This window comes from Trachinotus anak, unplaced genomic scaffold (genome assembly GCF_046630095.1).
Source record: "Trachinotus anak isolate AG129_WGS33_773 ecotype Australia unplaced genomic scaffold, CSIRO_AGI_Tana_v1 ptg000007l, whole genome shotgun sequence".
Lineage (NCBI taxonomy): Eukaryota > Metazoa > Chordata > Actinopteri > Carangiformes > Carangidae > Trachinotus > Trachinotus anak.
Genome location: NW_027273858.1, coordinates 20,192,431 through 20,214,403, shown reverse-complemented (window position 1 = coordinate 20,214,403; position 21,973 = coordinate 20,192,431). Strand labels below are relative to the sequence as shown.

The following is a 21,973-nucleotide window of genomic DNA, read 5'->3' as shown; positions in this document are numbered from 1 at the left end:
AGCAGCACTTACAGGATATTTGCTGTGATTTTATTTAGATTTCACATCTGCCTTAGAAGAGCAGAACGCCAGTCACCTATGTGAAAACACCTTCACTTCAGCCCACACTCAAAATGAAAACAGTCACATGAAACCAATAGACACAGTTTTACAGCATGTAGGAAACGTGCTTTTAGAGACTGTGAGGAAGGTTTACTTTTACAGCTCCACAACTGTATCCTATTTTGGAGCTACTGTTCTCATCAGTGTGAGATATTTCTATCACAACAAAGCAAAAGGTCAAGGAGAGTGTGAAACAAATTCTTCTAAGAGCTCCTTTTGATCTGAGCCCTCCTGCTCTCTTGCCATTTTTTAAATAGCATAACACAACAGAAAAAGAAACAACTCCCAATGCTCCCAAGCTGCAAATGAATATTATAAATGTTTCTCTTAAATTATGATGTAGTTTACAGCATCCATCTGCTACGTTTTTAATTGTGGGAGACGATCTGTGACTAACAGCACCAGAGGAGTGAAGCAGAGGCGGGACAGAAGACGAATCTGTCTCCTCTGTCTCTCCAAACTTGGTCAGTAAATCAGTCACACCCATGGAGCTCACATGTTTCGCCTCAACTGTGACCCAGCAATGGCCTCCTGTAAAATAACAATAAAAGCATTCATATTTCAAGGCTTCGCTTTGATCCATTTAAGGCTTCATCTTACTTCGTGTCCCCTCTTAGGTAAACAGTAAAAAAACAGCCATGCGTTTTACGTGATGGAGAAAAATCTGGAAAACGTTGATGACCACTGCAACAGCAAACTGCTCTCCAACATTAAAACTACCACAAGACAAGCACACACAGAAGCTGAATAGAAATGTAAATAGAAATATGACATAATTATAGATTAAAAGTGCACAAAAGACTGAAAAGGTAGTTAGTATTGGGGGTTTAATCAGATTGCACCATTTCAGTGTTTTTAATAGAAAATTGATGCGCATGTTTGTGAAGGATGTAAATTTAAATAGTTCATAATTTGAGAATAAGAGGGAAAAATTCATCTTTTCACATTTAATTTCTATTGTGTATAATGAGGTACCTCAGTCAGGGACATTTTCTTTTCCACTGGCATCATGGCATAAGAATATTGACAGAAGTGACACACTGATATGTATTTAAAATCTTGGACTGAGTGGTCTGTTGTGATGAAGTATTATTGACTCCAATGGATCGATAATATTGTGATTTTTTTTTCTGATGTCCCTGCCACTAACCTCTGACCTTCGACCGACTGAGGATAACCGCAGGGTCAGTTTGTTTTATGATCATGCGATCATCAAGTTTTCCTGCTCTCCGAGTCCGGACTTCACCCTGTCACCCATTCTTATGCACACCCGGAGGATGTGTCCTTCAGCGGTCTGCCACACCCTCATCCATCACCTCTCGAGGAGACGCATTCACAAGCAAGACTGAATAAACGTCAACTCGTTGTTGGGAACAACAGGAGTTGCAAAAACTTTAAAGGACGCCTCCTCAGACCTCCTGTCACCTGCTATTCAGAATGAGCAATTGCAGACGCCATTCTGAATTCTGATAGTGTCTCTTCCCTTAGCCGAGGTCCACTCGGTCTGTTCAGCACGCCTCCACATTCCTCAGGCTAAATAACGTCTGGTCAAGCAGACGAAAAAAACAGACCCACTACTTTCAATAAAAAGATTTAGGCAGTCTGCTAAGAATAAAAGCACTGGCATATCCAGCACTGTGACTATAAAAATAACCACTACAGTAAAGATACTTCGTCTCTGAAGGCAATGATACACAGTACGCCTGCAGCCAATAGGGGTGTGCTTATTCCATGTCAGATATCTGAAAATACTTGTACCTTACGGTTATACCAATACATAATTTTGTAGTGTAAAGTTACTTTTGGATTGTGCAAAGCTAAAATCAATCCGTTTCATTTAATCCTCTATTTTTTTTTTCACCTGAGTGTGAAAAGTGTGTAGGCCGACTGCAGCACTTCTTTTTCTGACTCTACTCATTCCACACGATGCAGGTTGTGCATATATTCTATGTAGATGTGGTAAAAATAATCTTATATTGTTCAATTAAATGTATTTTCGATCCAATATATCTAATAAAAACATTATCATGGCACAGTGTCAAATCTGATGCAGTGTAATCAGTGTGAGAGCCAGCCTCATTTATTTCACACAGATTCTTCACACACTGAGGGTTTCTGCAGTGGGAAACCATGATGAAGCAGCAAAAGCTACATTCAGTGTCCTGACTGGAGAACAGAGATGAGCTTTGTTCCGGCTTTTCCTCCCGTGGGACCCAGCCTGGCTGATGGTAATGGGCTTGTGTCCATGTGGGGCGATTCAGGCCATCATCCAACATACAGGGGGCCTCCATTAAGAGGAGGCTATCTAGGCTATAGAGGCAAATCACATTTAAAGTGTTTTCCTTGGAGAATGAATAAAGTTGCTGCTTAGCTTTTCCACAGAACACCACGATGATGGTAATGAGTATTAGGATGGACCTTCTGAGGTTTGGTAAGTTGCAATGCTAAAAAAAATGCCCTGGATGTAAGATTATGGCTTCCTGCTACCAGTAGGGGTGAATGAAACTACATTTCATTCACTCACAGCATTGAAACTCTACAGATCCACAGATTTGACACACAAAGGTCAGTTTACTCACAGTGAGTATTACAGTTATAGGTCTTTTGTGGTTCTGTAGGATTTGTATTCCCATACAAACTGGGGGCATGGGGTTTGAAAGATAGGGACTTTTACCAGGCAAGAAGGATCTAACAAAAAAGAAGATATTGGTTGCATTGTGCAAATCTAAGGATCTGGCTTTTTGGGAATTTGACCCATGAAACTAAACCCAGGAACTAAAAATCAGACAAATTCCCTTTAAATAATCCACAGAACAGGCTGTGGGCAGTTTTCAGCTGAGCTACTTTCTGCCATAAAAAATATACAGTTTCTACATGAAAACTGTTCTGTGGCTTATCTAGAATAACTGGAAAAACACATTTACATTGACATTTAGCGACTTTTTTGCAGATGCTTTTATCCAGAGTGACTTACAAGAAAAACACATTGCTATTGAATTTTTATTCACACCAGCAGCGTGGCTCTGGGGATGTCTATGCCAGTTTGTCCACCACTCTGATCTTAACTAAGATGTCTCAACAACTATTGGGTGGATTGCCATGAAATCTGGTGCAGACATTCATAGTTGCCTCAGGATGCACTGTAACAACTATGGTGGTCCTTTAACTTTTCATCTTGCACCATCATCAAGTAAAAATGATTTGTCAGTGCTTCATAGAGTTACTAGCGCTGCTGTAGAAACTTTTGAACACTGTGAGCAATGAAATTTCTTTCACCTCCCTAGCCTTGGGGTGGAGTTAGAAAAATGTCTCAAAACCAGGACAAATTAAACCAAAATTAACTGCATGGCTAGATCCCAGCAGTGGTGAATAAGAAAATATGTTTTTGGATAAAATAATAATTCATGAAAATTCCATTTCATACAAAAATACTTTGGGCTCTGGGATCAGAAAGTTTCCATTCCTGCCCCAAAAGGTCTGTTTGTTGAGGTACGCTGAGTCCACAGCTGCAGCAGGAGCACTGCAAACACATACACGTGCGTTATTAAGCTTGTCAATCAGCTGCCACTTCACCACAACCCTCTGATCCAGTCAGTCAGCCAGCCGTGCAGGCAGGCAGTCCGTCGGCCGGGCCAGACGAGAGAACAGCTGGCTGCCACTTTCAACTCACTGGGCTACCTGGCTTGGCGTCAACCGCTAGCGACAGACATATCTCTGCCAAATGCTGCAGGACGGATGGACAGGCTGTACCCAGAGTGTGAGGTAAAGGGAAGGAATAGGGCATGCAAAGTGCTGCTCCGAGAGGTCAGCCATAATGAACCTCTGGCTGAGTGTCCTTAAAAGTCTCGCAATCATCTCTCCGTCACTCTGGAGGAGCTGGAGGGATGAGGGTAGAAAGGTTTAATGGCACTAATAAGGCCCGGGGAGACAGGTGACATCATCCTGTAAGGAGACCGGCGACACAGCCACCCAAAAAGGAGTGAAAGAGGGGCAGGATTATTCCACTGACATTATTCCAATCTTAATTTAACTGTCAAGCAGCAAGGGAGACAGGGGCCAAACTGACTGTGATAATATTCAAGGCAGTCACTGATGTAGCTCGTGTGTGTGTGAGATTAATATGTGTGCTTCCATGTGTGAGCTAGAGAGCGCAGGCATACATCTGAGCATGACTGACTGAAAGGCAGAGAGTTATCAAGCCATCCTCTGCATCTGATTTCAGCCCCTGTCTGATTTCCTCCTCATCAGCCAATGTCAGTGTCACCATCAGGTAGAAAAGCAGTGATCACTGGGCTGTGCGCAATCAATAGTTGACTCAAGCGGGCAGGCTGGAGGTGCCAGGGAGGCCATCATGGAGCTCATCATCAAGCTGCAGGCATACAGCCCTCTGGGACACTGCATATATTGTGAGAATCATCAACATGGACTCAGTCAGTCACACCATCTAGGCTCCCTGATCCTGCTCTGCATTAGGCCTTTATATGATGCCATATATTTTTCCTTTTAAGACATTTATTGTGGCAATTGAGGTTAAGCATGAGGGCTGAAAGGTGAAAACCATTGGCAAGACTCCCGCAGGGTAAACCCCTGACAAGGATCTCCTAATTCACACCATGTCCCCCTGTGCCCCACTCCCCACCGCTATAAAGCAATATCACTCCCGTGATGACAGCTATTAAGACTCTGGGGAGGACAAAATAGTTAAGAGAGCTTGATTTAAGTACTCACAGTTTTTCCAGGGCAGCTAAGCCATAGAAGGAGCCATTCCTCAGCAGCAAGATCTTGTTGTTACTCAGATTTCTATTTAGGAGCAGAAGATATGAGAGAGAGAGAGAGAGAGAGAGAGAGAGAGAGAGAGAGAGAGAAAGAGAGGGGACAAGGTGAGCATACAGAATGAGTGAAGGGAGGAACATTTGTAAATATCACAAAAATAAAGCTGCAGGAAATTACTTATTCAAATGGCTGATAAATTGTTTATCCTCTGACTGTCAATATGTTGGCCAGAGATAAGGATTTATCTCTGATGAGATTGCGGCTGTAAATTACTCATCCCGGCCACGTTTCTGTCTTGTTTATGGCCATTTGTGGTTAAGATAGGTAATGATCCAAGCCACCCCCCTCCCCACCCCCACCCTCCGCTCCTCCATGTCAAAACATCAGCCTAATAGAAAAGCTTAAAGAAATGCCAGTTCAGCACAATTCAATCATCCATCCACTGCTCACATTACAACAGCAAACAAATCAATGAAAGCCACCACAGGGATCTTTAAGTGATGAATTAATATTCAGAGGCGATGCAGCTCCTTCATTTGATTCGTTCAATGACAGTTTTCACTACATTTCCTGTTTTTTTTTTTCCTTCCTCGGGTGAATCACGTCTGAGCTGAACTGGGAAATGAAGAACTATATGTGCTTCAACTGATGCATATCTATGGCAAGGAGAGGAAAGTAGTGCCTGGACAGGACGTCCCATAGAGTGTGTTACTGGCAGGCACAAACACACACTCACAAAATCTTGTCACATTATTGAACACACTGGGCCTCGAGCACTTCCTCAGCCCTTAACACAACAGAGTAAAAACGCAGACAAGACAACAGTCATACGAACACACATACACACCTAAACCAATATTCTATACTTGTGAGGTCTTTCTGTTGACAGTATTTACTCCCAGACCTGCCAACCTTGGGAAAATATTTTGAGTACCATAATAGTGTAATGCTTATTTCACATGCTTCCACACCACTTCACTTTGCACACGGTCATTCCCCTACTCACCCACATAAAATCAAGTTATTTAACATATGAGTTAATCATATTTTCTTGATGAACTCTGATGAAAGGGCATATTTACATTAGGAACAGACAACTGTTTGGGCCACATGTGAACAATGTGACATCAGTTCAGAGGCTGAATCCTGGTGTTTGACTTGCAGGGAGCATTTTTACATATGTTAACTTCAAGTTTTGAAACTTGGCCATGTTGTTCTGAAATATCACTTACACTTGACTGGGCTATATTACAATATACAATGAAAGTCACCTACTTAGAACCACTGTTTTCATTATTAACATGTTATTATGATAGGCGTGCTTATGCAAATTGATAAACGTAAGTGAATTTTATTCCATTATTTAATAAACATTGACTTAATTTATTTTGTATGTGGCAGCATATGTTTTCATTTTCAGACACAGCAACTCATGTTGTGATGTGAAACACTGTCAGTTGATTTAACCTGCAAAGGTAACTTTGTAGGAAACGTTATTTCTGCGGTACAGTACTATCAAAAGCAACCTTTAACAACCGGCGGCACACAGACACACAATATAACTTGACGTTACTTTCATTTAAATGTCCGGTCGCTAGCTAGCCTGCTTATTACGTAACGTCTGGCTAGCGTTGTCAACGCTGAATATTTTGACAGGTTCGGCAGGTCTGCGTTAACTTCGGTCAATTCTCAATAGCAGCTTCCCGCATCCACCGCAGCCCGTTTACCTCCGCAGCGGAGTCCAACCCCCGCCCTCACCTGAGGAGGCAGCCGGGCGCAGAGAGCAGCTAACAGGGCCGTTTCTGTGCTGAAATGATTGAGATGCGTCAGTTATCCCTGCCTGACATGTCGGGGACTGGACCGACTGAACCCAGCGCTATGATTGGTCGAACTCTTCTTCTTCGCTTGTTCCGCAGACTAGACGCTGCTGCCCCCGCTGTTCAACTTGAGTACGGTACGTGCTCAACGGAATTCGCAATCTATTGCGTAGTTTACAGCGAGAAGTCGTACCAGCGTACTTTGTTGTCAAATTGCGTACCTGCTACGCAAAGTGCGTACAGGTGGCAGCTCTGTTTTCCCTAACCGCTACTACCTTAATCCTAAGGGCTTTATTTTTTTCTGATTGTACTTTTTATTTAATTTAATTTATGTATGACTCAAGACCATGATCACATCGTATAGAGCACAAACAAGACATATGTTCATGAGGAAAAAAGTGGCACACGGCATGGATAAAATACAACAAATGTTACTTAAGGACATTCTTTCAAAAGGCACAAATAACTTCTGGCTTATCTGATTGCAATAACAATATTGATTCAAATGTACAGGGACTGTTTAAATAACCTGTAACCTAACCCCAGCCTTAATCCTACACAAAACGTAAACCTTGTAAATGTGGACAGCAAAATGTTATCTTAACAGGAGTGTAACAACACTAAAACATACTAGTACAATATAGTACATACAGCACAGTCCAGTGTGAAAAAAAAATGCACAGTAATGTGTTAGGTCACATGAGGCCTGTGTTACCCTCTGCTTTTCAGACATTTCAGACAGGGGATCACATCTGCTCATCAACCCAGCTAATAACTTCTACTATGTTTGTTCAGGATAACCTCACCACATGATGACATAAGTACCTTGGAGCCAGTTAGTGCTAGAAACACAGTAAAAGAACAGTACAGGAAGTGCAGTTTACCACATGTACCGAAATGAGAAATGTTTTGTCTGGTTATAGGAAACTGAGGCCACATTTATTTGTGTAGCCTAGATTATTTTTAAACAATTGAAAATGCCCGACATTAAGCAAATAATGAATATGACATATAATACAATTTCAATACAGTCATAAATTACCCCAAGTTTAAAGCCCCTGAAGTATATTTTGTAAATCAACCTCACACTGTAAGTGATGGGGTCATGAACCCAATATTTTTCACAAGAGTTAGAACAGATGTTTTTATTCCACATGGCAGATTTTTGTCTGTTGTGTTTTGTCTGTGCAAATCCAAGTGGCAGCCCACCGTGATGTCACCCGTTGGTTTGTGAACTGCCGTTTTAAAACCTTGAGTTTGCAGTTTGGCCGTCGCCTTCTCGGTTTATTGAAACCAGAGGAAACCACATTTGGACAAGAAGGTGGAGCTGAGGAGGACTGAGGGGTGGATCTGACTGGGGGTTTAAAAGCCTTAATAAATAATACCTGATTTTTTTTTTTAAACCTGCACTAATTAATATTTTTATATCAACAATGGACCAGTTGACTCTGAGTAATGTTACAAACCCACTGATCACCTGATGCATTTTTGTATGTTGTGCAGCATCAAATAGCACACAAACAAGCAAAATATAAAATAAGCAACTAACTTGTAAATATCCTGGAGCAATAAACGATTAAGGAGCTAGAAATTTGCCTGGTGTTGGTAGAGACCAAAACAGAGCAAAAACGAGAATCAATATGGGACTTGCCTCTGGGTGTGACTAGAAAAATGACATAAAGGGAATGCTAATGTTACTCTGTGACTCCTGGATGTGTAAAATCAGTGAGTGAGTGCTGTGTTCATACCTTGTTGCACTACCCCAAGTGGACAAAAAAAAAATAAAAATCAGTTAATGCAGGTTTATGATTGTTGTTGACTTATTAGTCATGAATATATATATACTGCAAATATGGAACCAGCTTTTCAGGGACTTTGATGAATTTACTGAAGGTTTGGATCAAAATAGCGTAAATTTTTGTTAAAATAACTGGAGGTTGTAGTAGTTGTAATGGTGGTAGTACTAGTAGTTGTAGCAGTAGCAGCAGTAGTAGTTGCAGTAGTTGCACCAGGATTACTTGATGTTTTGGAAGGAGAGACACTGAATATTTAGTAATTTAAACAACTTGAACTCCTGATAGCCACTCCTGCTGAAGTCAAAAACTACTGGTCCTAATTTTGTTGCTGAAAAATTCAATCTAAAATTTTGCTTTCTCTTTACTCACAGACACACACACACACACACACACACACACAGACAATTTTATACAGTACGCCACAGTGCAACACTGTGCAAGCGGCTAATGATTTATATCGTGCTTATTCTACAGCCCAGATTCACATCATTTTAAACACCTTGGACGATGTTTCTGGATTTCATATATGCTAAAATATTGATTTCTCCAGCCAGCTCTTAAATCATCCACTACAGGACTGCTCTGTCTCTGTGACGCTGTGGACATGTGCATGCCCCTGTCATCTGCTGGCTAGAGCCCTTCTTTGCATGTGTGATTTTTGCGTATCTCCTGTCAGCATATGAGCACACACACACACACACACACACACACACACATATACACACACACTTGCACAAGGTCATTTCCCACCATCACCCTCCCATCCTCTTTTAACAAGGTGGGTTCTGGGAGTGATTGGCCGGGTTTAGAGAGAGAGGGGTAATTGGGATGTGTCACCACACTCCTCTGTGATGACAGAGCGCTTGTTATGGCTGCAGGGAACGTATACTCAATTTAACCCTAGGATTAAGCAGTGGGATCCCACAATGCATTGTGCTGAACAGGCAAATTGCTTGGCCAAACTGCAAGGGAGCAGAGTGGAAGTGTGTTCACGGTGGAGACTCACACTGCACAAACCGACAGGCAAAAAAAAGAACTAAACATTTAACATTTGGACACAAGAATGTCTAAAAATGTATTTTTCTGGACAAAACTAACAACAATAATTTTTCTGGAACAATTTTGAATAATTTTGCATTTGTGCCAGTATATTTTGCTCCTTAATATAACAAGCTTGCTTATGCATATTCTTCGGGGAAAGTACCCATCTCTCCCCAGAGTAATAACAGTTGTCTTGGCAGGAAAAGCAGGAATGAAGACAGGAAGTCCCCTCTCAGCAAACAGCCAGGATGGACACAAACTTGTGTCAGCAAATTCATGTCAACATCCAAGATTGTATTTACATTTGGACCTCTCCCAGAAAGGGACAGTCAATCAGAGATGAATAGAGTGGGGTACAGGTGCCAGACAAAATCAGCAGAGGCATACAATACACTCTTTACCCATTAGAGCCCAGTGTAGTTTGACAGGCCTGCCAGGGCTCGTTACAGTAGCTATTGGGCAATCACTCCTAAGGGGCGGGGTTTAGCAGACAATTAACTACACAGGTGGGAGCCTGTAAACTTCAGTGTGCAAAATACTTTCTCTTTTTCCACAAATCAATCAGAGGACCTAAGCCGTGTGGGAATGGACTATAAGATTTGCAGGCAGCCATTTAGACAGGCAAAAGTGAGTAAGCAACAATTCATATGGATTTTTATTGTTGCTGTTGATCCAGACATCAATATTCTACTGGGTTCCTGTCAGATTGGATTCATTTTGACACAAAGCTCTCAGAGAGCAGAAAACTGCAGCAGATACACATAAGCCAACACGGAGACGGCCAGACATGGTGAGAGACTGAGTGGGTCAATTTCACAATATTTCACACACAGATTTATTGACAAATAACCAAAGCCCTCATAATAGTTTCAGTTTCAGAGGCCAAGCAGAGTTTATTCTTTTATTTCCAGGGCCTCACTCCAAACACTACCACCTCATGTTCTGGAAAAACAGCAGCAGCTCCTTTTAAAGCCACGTACGGATGGAGTGATGAAGTGACGCTAGTCAGCACTGAGATCATGGGATACCAAAGCTGTCACTGTGTTTTGTCCCATGTCTCTTCTGTTCCCCAGAATGCTACACCTCCCTCTGCGGACGGACGCCCCACTCAGGGACAGGCAGCCTCTGTTTGTGCAAACTCAAGCGTGTCCTGTGCTGTTCTATGCTGCCTGTGTGTGTGTGTGTGTGTGTGTGTGTTTGTGTGTGTGTGTGCGTCTGCTTGCCGACCCCTGCATGCCTATCTCAGGCCTCTGCGTAACGTCCAGGAAATCACAGGAAAAACAGAATTGAACATTATGTAAACAGCCCATGACAAACTTCTGGAGCGACCGTCCAACTCTCTATTTACATTATCAATTATGTTCTCTGCGGATAAGCTGCTTTCAATGAGGGAGGAGAGCACAGATTCACTATTGTCTCTGTGGGCTGCAGCAAATGGTCTATGTCATTGCTTACTCTGCTCCTGCGCCAGCCACAGCCAGATGTGTGTAGTATATCTAGTTATTGCTGCACTTTTGCGATTCTCCCATATGGCAGAAGAGCGTTTTCTGTGGCGAATTTCGTGAGCTCAAAATTACTGAAAGAGGCTGATAATTTAATTGCTGTATTACTCAAACATTTCACCTCCTGTAAAAATCCAAAAAGCATTTTCAAAACCAAAGCTTTTGATGGATGTCTTTTGGAAGCAATATAATAACTCATCTTTGTTCGAAAAATGTGAGAAATATCTCACTAACTCACTGCTTTGGTAATTGATTATCATTTAAGTTCAATTTAAAAAAACACAGTGTTTGCAGGTAATTTGACCTTAGGCTATTGTGATGAGGATTTTTCATTATTTTCTGACATTTTAGAGACACAGTCACCAAGCAGTTCATTAATGATAAAAATAATTTACTGTCTAATAATTCCTAAGTGACAGTTTGATTCCATCCTCAGGCTGTGAGGCTACGGTCGGACTGATTAAACACAGTGACTGAGATTCATATCAGCTCTTCCCTAACAACAGGAGCTCTGGCTTTTGTTCTCCCTCCACGCCACAGCTGGGATATTTCTATGAGGTCCAGCTGAAAAGTCACAGTGTAGCCAGGCTGCCATGCACCAGAGACATCCAACTATATTATTATAGGAGAACTGAAACAAAAATAGCTTCGGCAGATGCCCTCCAACACACCAGTCCTGAGGACCAAGTGGAGTAAAGATCACAATGTGAACTATTACAAACATGTGGATCCACTGGCCTCGAGGTTTCTGGCCACTTCTCCTCATGCAGCCAAACCCTTTGTTATTTTAAAAGATCGAGTTACTAGACGGAGCTAACCAAAATAACATATTTCATACCTACTAACATTGACCTTGGATGGGAAACAGACATAGCTTTGAGGGTTACCTACAGAAGTACGTATCAACAGAGCTTCACTTGGTCTCTAGGTGACAGTGCCTATGACACCACCCTTCATGTAGAAATTTCAAGGATTTCACATTCAGGCACTGATATCTGATTTCTTATTGGTGGTAAACATTATTAACATTTAAGCGCAGAAAAATCACAAATAAAAGAGATTATTGCTGAGCTGATTGGAGGCTCTACTGACCCACACTGTATTTCACACTGTGACATCCTCCTGACAGGAAGCAACTGGGTGAATTGGAAATGTAGTCCTGAATAGAGTTTTGTTGAGTTTGCAGTCTGCAACGCACACAGACTTTCAAAAGTCCAACACTAATGATTCTCTTATCGAACCTTTTATCTCCTCACTCCTCTCTACAATCAAAGGGTAATGCAGAAACCATTAACATAATGTTAGCAGGCTTCTTATGTTCAGCCAGTGCTGACTCTTGCATTCCCGCATTGAAATTACAAGCATCACTGGTAGCAGATTAATGTTAATCTGCTGCAGCTACTTAACGATAATTCTGCGAGCAACTTGTTGAAATGACTTCATTAAACTTTTGTCTGTTGACTGGTTAAAGGTACCTCATGTGGTTTTGTCCACTAGGAGAGCTATGGAGCAATGTTTTAAGGTCCCTTTTGTTTTTATTGTGCACAATGCAATGCAATTCACACTCTTGCTGATTGCATAGCATCAGGCTTAACAAAGGCCTGGAAGCAGTGGCAATCCTAGGCTACATCCATATTACTACATTTTCATTTTAAAACACATCTTTTTTTTGCTACATTTTCGCCTGGCGTCTACACTATTCTGGAGTTGTCGAGCCCCGAAAATGAAAAGTTTTGTAAATGCTGTTTGCCCAATTTCAGTTTGAAACCTCCAACCGAGATCTTTGGAAACGATGATGTACACATCCACAGTCAGTACCTGATTGGGTCTTATCAGCCTCGACTACCAGTGGTGGAGGAAATATGAAGAATGAATTACAAGCATTACTGACCTTGTTGTTTTTGCTGGCACCTGTTGTCCAGTTAAATTTTGCATTTTAACACTACAACTGCCTTTGCATTCCTCGTAGCAGTAGTATTTTGTTTGACTAATCAACCACAGAATAGACAATCTGTTTCCTGTTTACACCAGCTCATGCATCCTAATGCGTTTTCAGTTGTGTTAGTCCGGACAGAGATTGTTTCTGATACAGAGCTACAAGGGTGGTGTGGCCGGAGGTCGCTTTCATTTAAAACGCTGTTTTAACAAAAACATAGTAGTGTGGACGTAGCCCTAGACCCAGGCAAAGAATACTTCCCCATCATGCAGACAGATGTCCCCTAAAACTGCCTCACATGCAGCAAGGCAAAGACATTAGCTACAGCATCCTTCATCAGGCTTTAAGGGCCCCACTCATGGGGGGGGTTGGGGCAGCAGCAGCAGTGGACTGTATAGTGTCTTTATGGGAGGTTCATAGTTTGCCAGGCATTGCATTTGCCTGGTTTGTCTCCCCTGTGGGAAGCAGCAAATGGCTTTACTAATATTTTATTTGAGAAGAGAAGTGACTGCAAACTGAAATGTATCTGTGGATCTTGTGTGATAAAGAAGCTGTGACACAGCTGTATGATCGAGAGTGGACTGCGTGTTTTTGCAGTGATGAGTGAATCATGTCACTTTGAGTTCTCTAATCTCCTGCTTATCTTTGTTTATATTAACTTTATCAGCCTAATAATTCTGCATTGGGACTTCCACTATTTGAAACATGAGGTCAGGAAAAATATGAAAACAAAGTTATTTGGCTACACCTGTTATTTTCATATCAACATTTCATACTGTTGTAGCTACATGTTGTGAATAAGCTGCGGTGAGCCGGCCCTCTCAGCCAACAAAAGGTGATAACAAGCCTCAAGTGAATCCTTGAATTCTTGTTTTTTATAACTTTAATGACTCACAAGTGTTGGAAGATAAACCTAAATGGATTTGATAAGGGATCTGATTGGATTCCAGTTCAATAATGCTATCAAACTCCAGCTCTGTTCCTGAATTTGTTAAAGTAATTAAAGTCAAATCATTAATTTTTCAAAGATATGGGCAGTAGATGTTTAACATGCTATGTGTAGCCTTGCTGAGTATGTTTCTGGCACCATCTTTCAGAGAACCATTATCCTAAATGATTGTTTGGCTGAGAAACATGTGGAAGAGGTGAAATAGTGAAAAATGTCCAGGCTGACACACATCTAGACCTCATATACACATACACTGTGACTCTTTGATTCAAACACAGAGTGATGTGCACACACACACACACACATACGCGCTGACAAAGGCATGCCAAGGCTCCAGTGAGACAGGCGGGAGAGAGCTAATATGCTTCCCACTGTGAACAGAAGCAGCACACATCAGGGTTTCAATCGCCTTGTTTTACAATGAGTCAGAAAACAAGGAAAAGACAACAGGCTCCTAAGTTGGCCTCCTCTGCTCTCTCAAATTTATGACCCTTTAGTAACATTAGTATTTACTCAGCGGTGCAGGGAGGAGGCAGGGAAAGCAGAGCGGAGAAATCTCCTTGGCAGACACTGTATTTATCTTTACCTAATATTTTTAGACGGTAAGTCTGGGTTTCGACACATTCTTGGTTTTTCAAGACTATAGCACAATTTACAGACTCCTCTCTCTTCCCGAGCAGTCGTGACCTCTCGATCGGTGAATGATTATAGTCTGAAGCAACGCTGATCAGCTGTTTGTTTAAAGAATGCCACGTGAACGGTAGTTACCGAGCTTTTCAGACAGCCGACCTGAAGGCCGTTGGACCTGCACAACCTCTGAGTGATGTATCCATGCACATCCACAGAAGCCTGGAAGAAACCATGCCAAAACACTGATCCTTTGCTGGTGAAGACATTAATCAATGGCTATTCACAGTTTTAAGGGGTTTCTAGCATGCAGCAACATTACAGCTCGGCCCTGACCTCACCCATCCTGAACACACAAGGGCAAATGTTCTTGACTTGGGGGGAAAGTGGTCTTAAAGTATTACTTCCTGTGGGGCTCAGACGACTGATATTGGAGAGTGCACTCATCTAAAGATGAACCTGAAATCTTCCATATCAGTGGAGATAAGCACAGAGAAGCCAACAGAGAGTCAGAGAGAGAAAGTGACTGGCATGACTCCTCACAGCTTGAGATGTTAGATGCAACACTTTTTATCAGGGTCATTTTGGTCATGTCTCTTTAGATTAACAGCCAGCTCTCTCTACGTTATCTACGTGACATATCATTTAAGGCATTTTACGCTCCGGATGTCTCGACACTGCGCGCGCTTGCAGGGTTTGTCGGTGAGGTAATGCACAGGAGAATATGGACGGGCTATGTGTGCATGTCAATGAAATATTCATGTAGAAGTACTCAGAACTCTGAAGAGGGTAGAGCACAAACAGCACCTCAGCAGACGAGAAAAAAAGCCCCCAAGGAGTAAAAGCAAGGGAAAATAAAAGTGAGGGAGTGAATAAGAGAGGAGGGGAGAAGAGAATATACAGAATTATATTTATAGCTGTACTCAAAATAAGACGAGAGAAGGCAGAGAGCTGTTTTAAAAAGAAAGGAAACGAGAAAATGAAGTGTGTTCTGACGTGCCACGTTTGTCCACGCGGATGCACTCAGAGCAATATGAACCTCTGACCCGGATCATGCATGAGGAGCACAGTATTTAAAATCAACAGCCATTTTACAGCCACGCTTCCTGTCTCATGGGTCCCTCTCTACACTGGCACAATGACTGACATATTCTTGTAGTGGTTTGGAGTAGGCTACCTCCTCGTCCTGATCACTTCCCTCTAGACACCACAAAAAGCCCCTCCTGTCTGCCTCTGATGATGATGACGATGATGATGATGATAATGATGATCATGATGATCATGATGATGATGAGGACTAAGATGATGATGAGGACCCACAGAACAGCCAAACACCTCCAGCTTTGGCTCTGGCAGAACAAATGCCTTCATTTTCTCTTTCTAACCAAACAGGCTTTGGAGGAGCTTAGTGTGGTTCCATCAGTGAGCGTACACAAATCCAGAGGAAGGTCACTCTCTGCAGCTGAAAGTACAGGAGGTCAGAGACAAACTGCATCTCTCCTGCAACAGTTAGGTGAATTAAAAAAAGATAAAAGATAAAAACTAAAAGAACAAATACCTACTTAAGCACTTCTGTGAAATCTGACAACAAGCTGTCACCATCTTTAACTATTACATTACAGTGGAAAATAACAGGCTTTTGTTTTAGGCTGTTTTCCAGTGTTCAATTTGACAATGACTGTCAAAACTATGATGAAAAAGAACATTTGACAATGGAAAACAATGATAAAATGTATTTCATCAACACCAAAAGCTTTAACAATTATGTACTATAAAAGACAGGCGAATGGATAAATTAACTAATTAAAATTTTTGTTCATCAACAACTAAAAATTAGACAAGAAACAGCAACAAAACAGCTGGAACAAACACTGAAAACAAGAAGGATGAGAGTGTAAGCTAACGTTGTCACGGGACATAAAGTTAAAACTGCAATAACTGCTTCTGGCTACTTGGGGAAAGCAGACACAACCTGGGGACACTACACTGGCACATTTCAGCTTATAAGAAGATACTGTATCACAAACTTGTTAGCAAATAGCTGCCTCTTTGCACATCCAGCAAATACTTTAAATTAAAGTCCAGTACTCGCTCTCTTTTAGCTCTGTTTTTGGCCTCCACCAACTCCTCACCGAAATGTCTCTGTGTAGCTGGTAAACCTTTCACTATGTCCAACAGCTAACTCTGTCGTTCTGTCATGTCAGAGCTTTTTTGATTAAAACTGCTGCCTCCCAGTTAGCAAAATGAAACTTCTGGCCCAACATATGGTTGGGTCCTTGGCCGAAGTCTGGCCCATATACTTTTACAGACTCAAGTTGTTATCCTCCCGTGTTGACTGACAGCCAGAAGATTTTCTGTGTGTGTGCCAGAATTGGTCTAGATGTGGAAGTAGAATCTTACAATTATGCTGTATATGGGCCAGATTTGGGCCGTGGAACCGGGCATATACTGGGCCAGAAGAAAACAGGAATGTGGCCCAAGTACGGGCCAGATTTAATTTGCTATTGGGGCCAAAAATAAGACCACAAGAGTTGTGATAGTAATCCTAAACAGTGAAGTTTTTACTGCAACACAGGATGGACTCCTAAAAAGGTCTTGGTCTGCAACATTTACACAACCGGGGGGAAAACACACACTGAGCTACACTCAGCAGGTAAAAATAAATAGTCAGAATAATATGCAAATACAGCGTGACCCAGGTCTGGTTACAACACACCAGAACAGCAAGAGGGGAAACAGCAGCCGTTGTAGTACAAACTTTATAAGTTTTCAGTTATGTAAGAGCACAGTGTGCATCTCTTTGCATGCAGTTTCCAGCAGTGAGGAGACTCTGAGGCTCAGTCCCAATCAGCCGTGACTGTGCGACAAGCACCACCCCACCCAAACAATCAGTTTGCAGCAGTCACATCATCTAAATCAGCCTCAGTCTCAGCTATCAAGTGACATTTTACCAAACACTTCCCATGCCCACTTTCCCAGCATCCTCTCTGTCACTCCCTTTACTCCTCCAATGGCTCTTTCGCTGCCTCCCCATGTCTATCTCCCATCTTCACTCTATCCCCTTGTCTCTTCCACAATCTGTCCCTCTTCTCCCCTGGACAAGCAGAGCATCCTCCTGTTAGAGCACTGCCTGAGACAGGTGTCGGCTACAATCTTAGCTGCTACCCTCTGCAGAGAGACGGTGCCTCTGCTGCTCGGCGGCGCTGAAACGATTACACCAGATAGGTCCCAAGGTCAACTGAGCTGTCAGGCCTTGCTCCAAACTCCTCAACTCCTCAACCCTTCCCCACGGACGATAAGGAAAACAGGCAGAGGCGTTTACTGAGGGCGTTGTGCTGCACACAGTTCATTTTCATCTCTTATTTATGCTTCTGTTCTTTCATTTGCATCTTAAGTTGTTTTTTTCTTGGCATTTGCAAGGTGCTGCTTTATTGTAGGGGTTGTTCCGCATATACTGTTATAGATACAACGATAAAAGGCAAAAAGAACAGCAACAAAGCCCAATCTGTGTTTTTAGATAGGTGGAATTTGGATCTGGGTTAGTATGCTTGGACGTGACACACTGGGCTTGAGTTATCAAGGTGGAAATGGCTCCACAAGGAGCTCGTTGTCTACGTAAAAGGTAAGATCGGGAGAAAATGAAGAGAGCACATAGGGAGACATTTGGGGCAATCTGCAGGGGGAGACCGGTATGTGCATACTTCCCTTGATATATCTGTTTATTTGCACAGCACATCTAAACAAAAGAGCGAGCAGGGAGGCCACTTCAGCCTGACAAAGGTCACATTTCCTAACGCAGGAAAACTGCTTCCTGGCCGAGCGAGGACTCGGCTGTAAGACTTAGTTCACCAAGGAATAGGACTGACTGAGGAATAAGCTTATTTGTACTGGTCTACTCATAACACAGCAAACACACTCCCTCAGATTTCTCACGTCAACTGAGAAAGCGAGAATCCAGTTAGTCTGACACTAACGATATGTTTTTACGGAAAACATCAAGTCTTAATGTTATTTATCAATGTAGACCCCTTTAAATTTTAAAGGGACTCACTCAAATTTCATTAATACCTGCAAACTACAGAATAAGACCTGCTTTTGAAAACAAAGTAGAGCCTTTAACCACTCTCCACTTAAAGGAACAAAAGCAACCCGGCCTACACGGGAGCAAACACCACTCCAAATAAATTGCAGTAAGCAAAGTGCTACCATTAATCAACAGTGCCCATAGTTCAGAATGAGTGGATGGCTGTAACTTGTCAAGGGCCTTTACATTTAGTATTTGCTTTTACACTCTAAAAGCAGACCTCAGGTTTCCAAGAATAAAACCCTCTATTAATCTAGCAGTCAATCTGAGCACCTGCAGAGAGGGGGTGGGGCTGGGGCGGGGGACATGTGGGGAAAGTTATCAACCCCTTGAGTGTTTGAAGTGCTATTTCATCTACAAGCGAGGAACGGATGAATACTAAGAAAGGTTTCTCAAAGTCCCCGTCGAAGTGCAAAATTTATGTTTGAATAACTTTGAATACAATGCAAATAATATCCCTAAAGATTTATGTGAAAGGCAAAAGACTTAGGCAGATGTAACAACACAAGACAGGTGAGGCTGGACTGTGGCTTACAGAGGGACTGCAGTGGGTCAAAGGGTCCGAGAGCACAACAGCTTTCTTGTTTCAGCAGTTAGTAACTTAATTTACCATCTTACAGTAAGAACAGTATGGCTGCAAATAGACATTAATATTCACCACAGGAGATAAATATAATAATAATAATATGAGATGATTGCATAGATTCATGAATATGATAAAGATCATATTCACGACTCTATACAGCACATGGTTGGTCCTTACAAGCAACAAGAAGAGAACTACACTCTAGGATTTTCGTTAAGGAATGTCTCATACTGAGGCTGCCTCAGTACAGCACAGTTCTTTCTCTCTCAAATATAAAACTACATTTTATCAGAGCAGATCAGGACGGGGTGACCCCTGATACCCAGTGGGTACCAGACTTGGTAGGACATTAAAATATTAAGGTCTCATAGATGGACTTAAACTGGCCTTTTGGATCTTTTCAGAGAAGTGTTTATATGAGCTTGTGTGTTTTGCTCGTGTTTTGTCATGTGCCTTACCTTGATCTGAACAGTACTGGTATCTGACAGTACCTGATTAGATAAAGGTTATAATCATAATAATCATGAAAAAGAACTGTTGATTGTTCTTTTGATTTGATTCTTTTAATCTGTACAATATCAAAAGAAAGAAAAAAAGTTTTCTCTGTGGTCTCTTCAGATGTGTTAGTTTATCCAAACAACAGTCTCAGTCTCAAAGATATTACATTTACCATTACATACAAAAAGCAGGAAATTCTCACATTCATGAGGCTGGAACCATAATTTTCCTTTAAATTAAATAGAAATGAATTCAGTTGTTGCTGATTAATTTTCTTTTGATCAACTCATGATTACTCCACCGGTGGTTAATCATCAACCAGGGGACTAAGTCATAATCAAAAACACATCATCTCCCCTTTATGGTGAAGATCTATTTAGTGGTGCTTTATTTTGAAAAAGGTAGAGAACATGTGTATGGTAAGGGGCTCCTTGTCATGTTATACCATGACAGAAGCATTAAAAGTGGCTGCCAAGTTTATTCCAGGTCTTACCATGGATTGATAAAGACAAATACTTGCAATACCTTATTATTTATTTTTCATATATTGGTTTTTTTTTTCTATATGTATATTTTATTTACTCTGTGACTCCTTCATAATGAGTTGAAGTTTAATTTATGTCTTTTTTTTCTCTGCCTTCTTGAGGTATCTTCACAACATTGTAGAAAAATGCATCTGAGCTTATTGTGATATTACCTTGATGGTATCAATATAAGTGATATTTCTGGAAGATTTGCTTAATTTATGATGTGCAGTATACTTCTAAAACTCATTTTATCCTGCGTAACGACTCACTGATGAACTGTGTCAAAGCTGTTTAACCTTGTGGAATCAATTTATAGCACTTTACACTCCTGCCCTATAATTCAGGTCCCCTAACTGCGGTTTAAGGATCTCCAGGGGCCCTTCAGAGACCTCTCTTCAGGGCCCGCCAGAAAAATTCCATCCACTATTAGAAAGTGTCTCAATTTGAGAATAAAATCAACTATTGCCTTCAGTTATGATATCCTCTGCAGTCCAGTTCAGATGGTTAGATTTGAGTGGACAGAGAAATTTGAAATGCTGTTACTGTCAGTGAGACCTACTTACAGGGAAACAGTTCTGTTGGGTACGAAGCTGGGCTGCAGCGTGTCCATCAAGTCCGCATCATCACACACCACTTTGACTCGGACGTGCTGCCTGCTCAGCTCCTTGGACCTCTCAGCCGAGCAGTGACAGCTGTCAACGATCAGGTCGGGACAGATCCTGTTGCTCAGGCTCGACCCCCACAGCCCGACGATCACCCACAGTAAACCCAGCGCCCTCATGGTGGACAAGTTATGTCCTCCCAGCCTCTGGGACGGGTCGGGACCGTTTCACATCGCCTTCCGCTCCAGTTCGGTCCAGCCTGTGGTCGGGCTGCGGTCCGGATCTCATGCCCTGCAGCTCACCTGCTGCGTCCTCAAGAGCTGCAAACTTTCCGCGCTACTTGTGCGATTGAAAGCGGGAGTAAAGTTCAACCTCATGGGTGTGAATCGCTGCATCTTTGCCATTTCCTGCTGCTAAATGAAATCCTCCACAGTGCGTCCTCTGTGCTGTGGAGTGCGAGGGGGAAACTTCCAGCGGCGCGCCTCCAAAGTCCGGATCGGTGTTGCTGCGACACGTCCAACCAAAAGAGAGCCCGTGGAGAGAAGCTGTCCCTCAGGGTCCACCTGAAATCCTGCTCCTGTCCGAGCTGCTGCACGCCGTGCTGTCATCCACTCTCATCATGCACTTCTTACGACCTTGGACTTGTTGCGCATGTTAGTGTCCAGAAAGTCCCTCCCCGCTGAGTCCTGACAGGCTCCAGCGTGGACTCCTAAGCTCACCATAGCCCAGAGTGAAAGGACCGCAGACACCCATCTGTTAGCCTCTAATATCAATCAATCACAAGCGAGTCTTTCTTGTTACTCCTTTAATTTAACTGTTCTTCTCCTAGAAAGCAGCAGTGAAAGTGGACTCACCCCTCGGAAACACTGGGTGAAATAACAATGAAATTAAACTGTTTCTCCACTGTGTCCCCTCCAAGGGTCCCTGGAGGTCCCAAGTCTCTGGGATGTGCAGCAGTGTGCACAGCATGTGTGTTAGGCATGATTTCTCTCACACAAACATTTCCACCGCCTGATGAAAAGTGTTGCTGTTTGTTTTATTCTCTTCATTTACTGGGGAACAGCTGCAGAGGAACTGTTTGTATCCATTTGCTGAGGCCTGTACACTAACTGAAAATGATCTCCATCTTGAAT

At 42.3% G+C, this 21,973-nt stretch overlaps 1 protein-coding gene across 3 annotated transcripts in view; it reads right to left on the bottom strand.

The window, feature by feature from the left end:
• Positions 1-21,545, bottom strand: part of LOC139623233 (adhesion G protein-coupled receptor A1) — a 163,718-nt gene extending 142,173 nt beyond the window's left edge. Inside the window, exons 1-2 of one of the 3 annotated variants that reach the window (XM_071481287.1) lie at positions 20,802-21,545; positions 4,831-4,902 (exon numbers count right to left, since the gene is read on the bottom strand). In XM_071481287.1, coding sequence (XP_071337388.1) covers positions 4,831-4,902; positions 20,802-21,019 — 290 coding nt within the window. In that variant the 5' untranslated portion in view covers positions 21,020-21,545. Of the gene's footprint in view, positions 1-4,830; positions 4,903-6,602; positions 8,297-20,801 lie in introns of those variants that run through there. The other 2 variants (XM_071481288.1, XM_071481289.1) reach the window with 2 other exon arrangements.
• Positions 21,546-21,973: the final 428 nt, after the last annotated feature.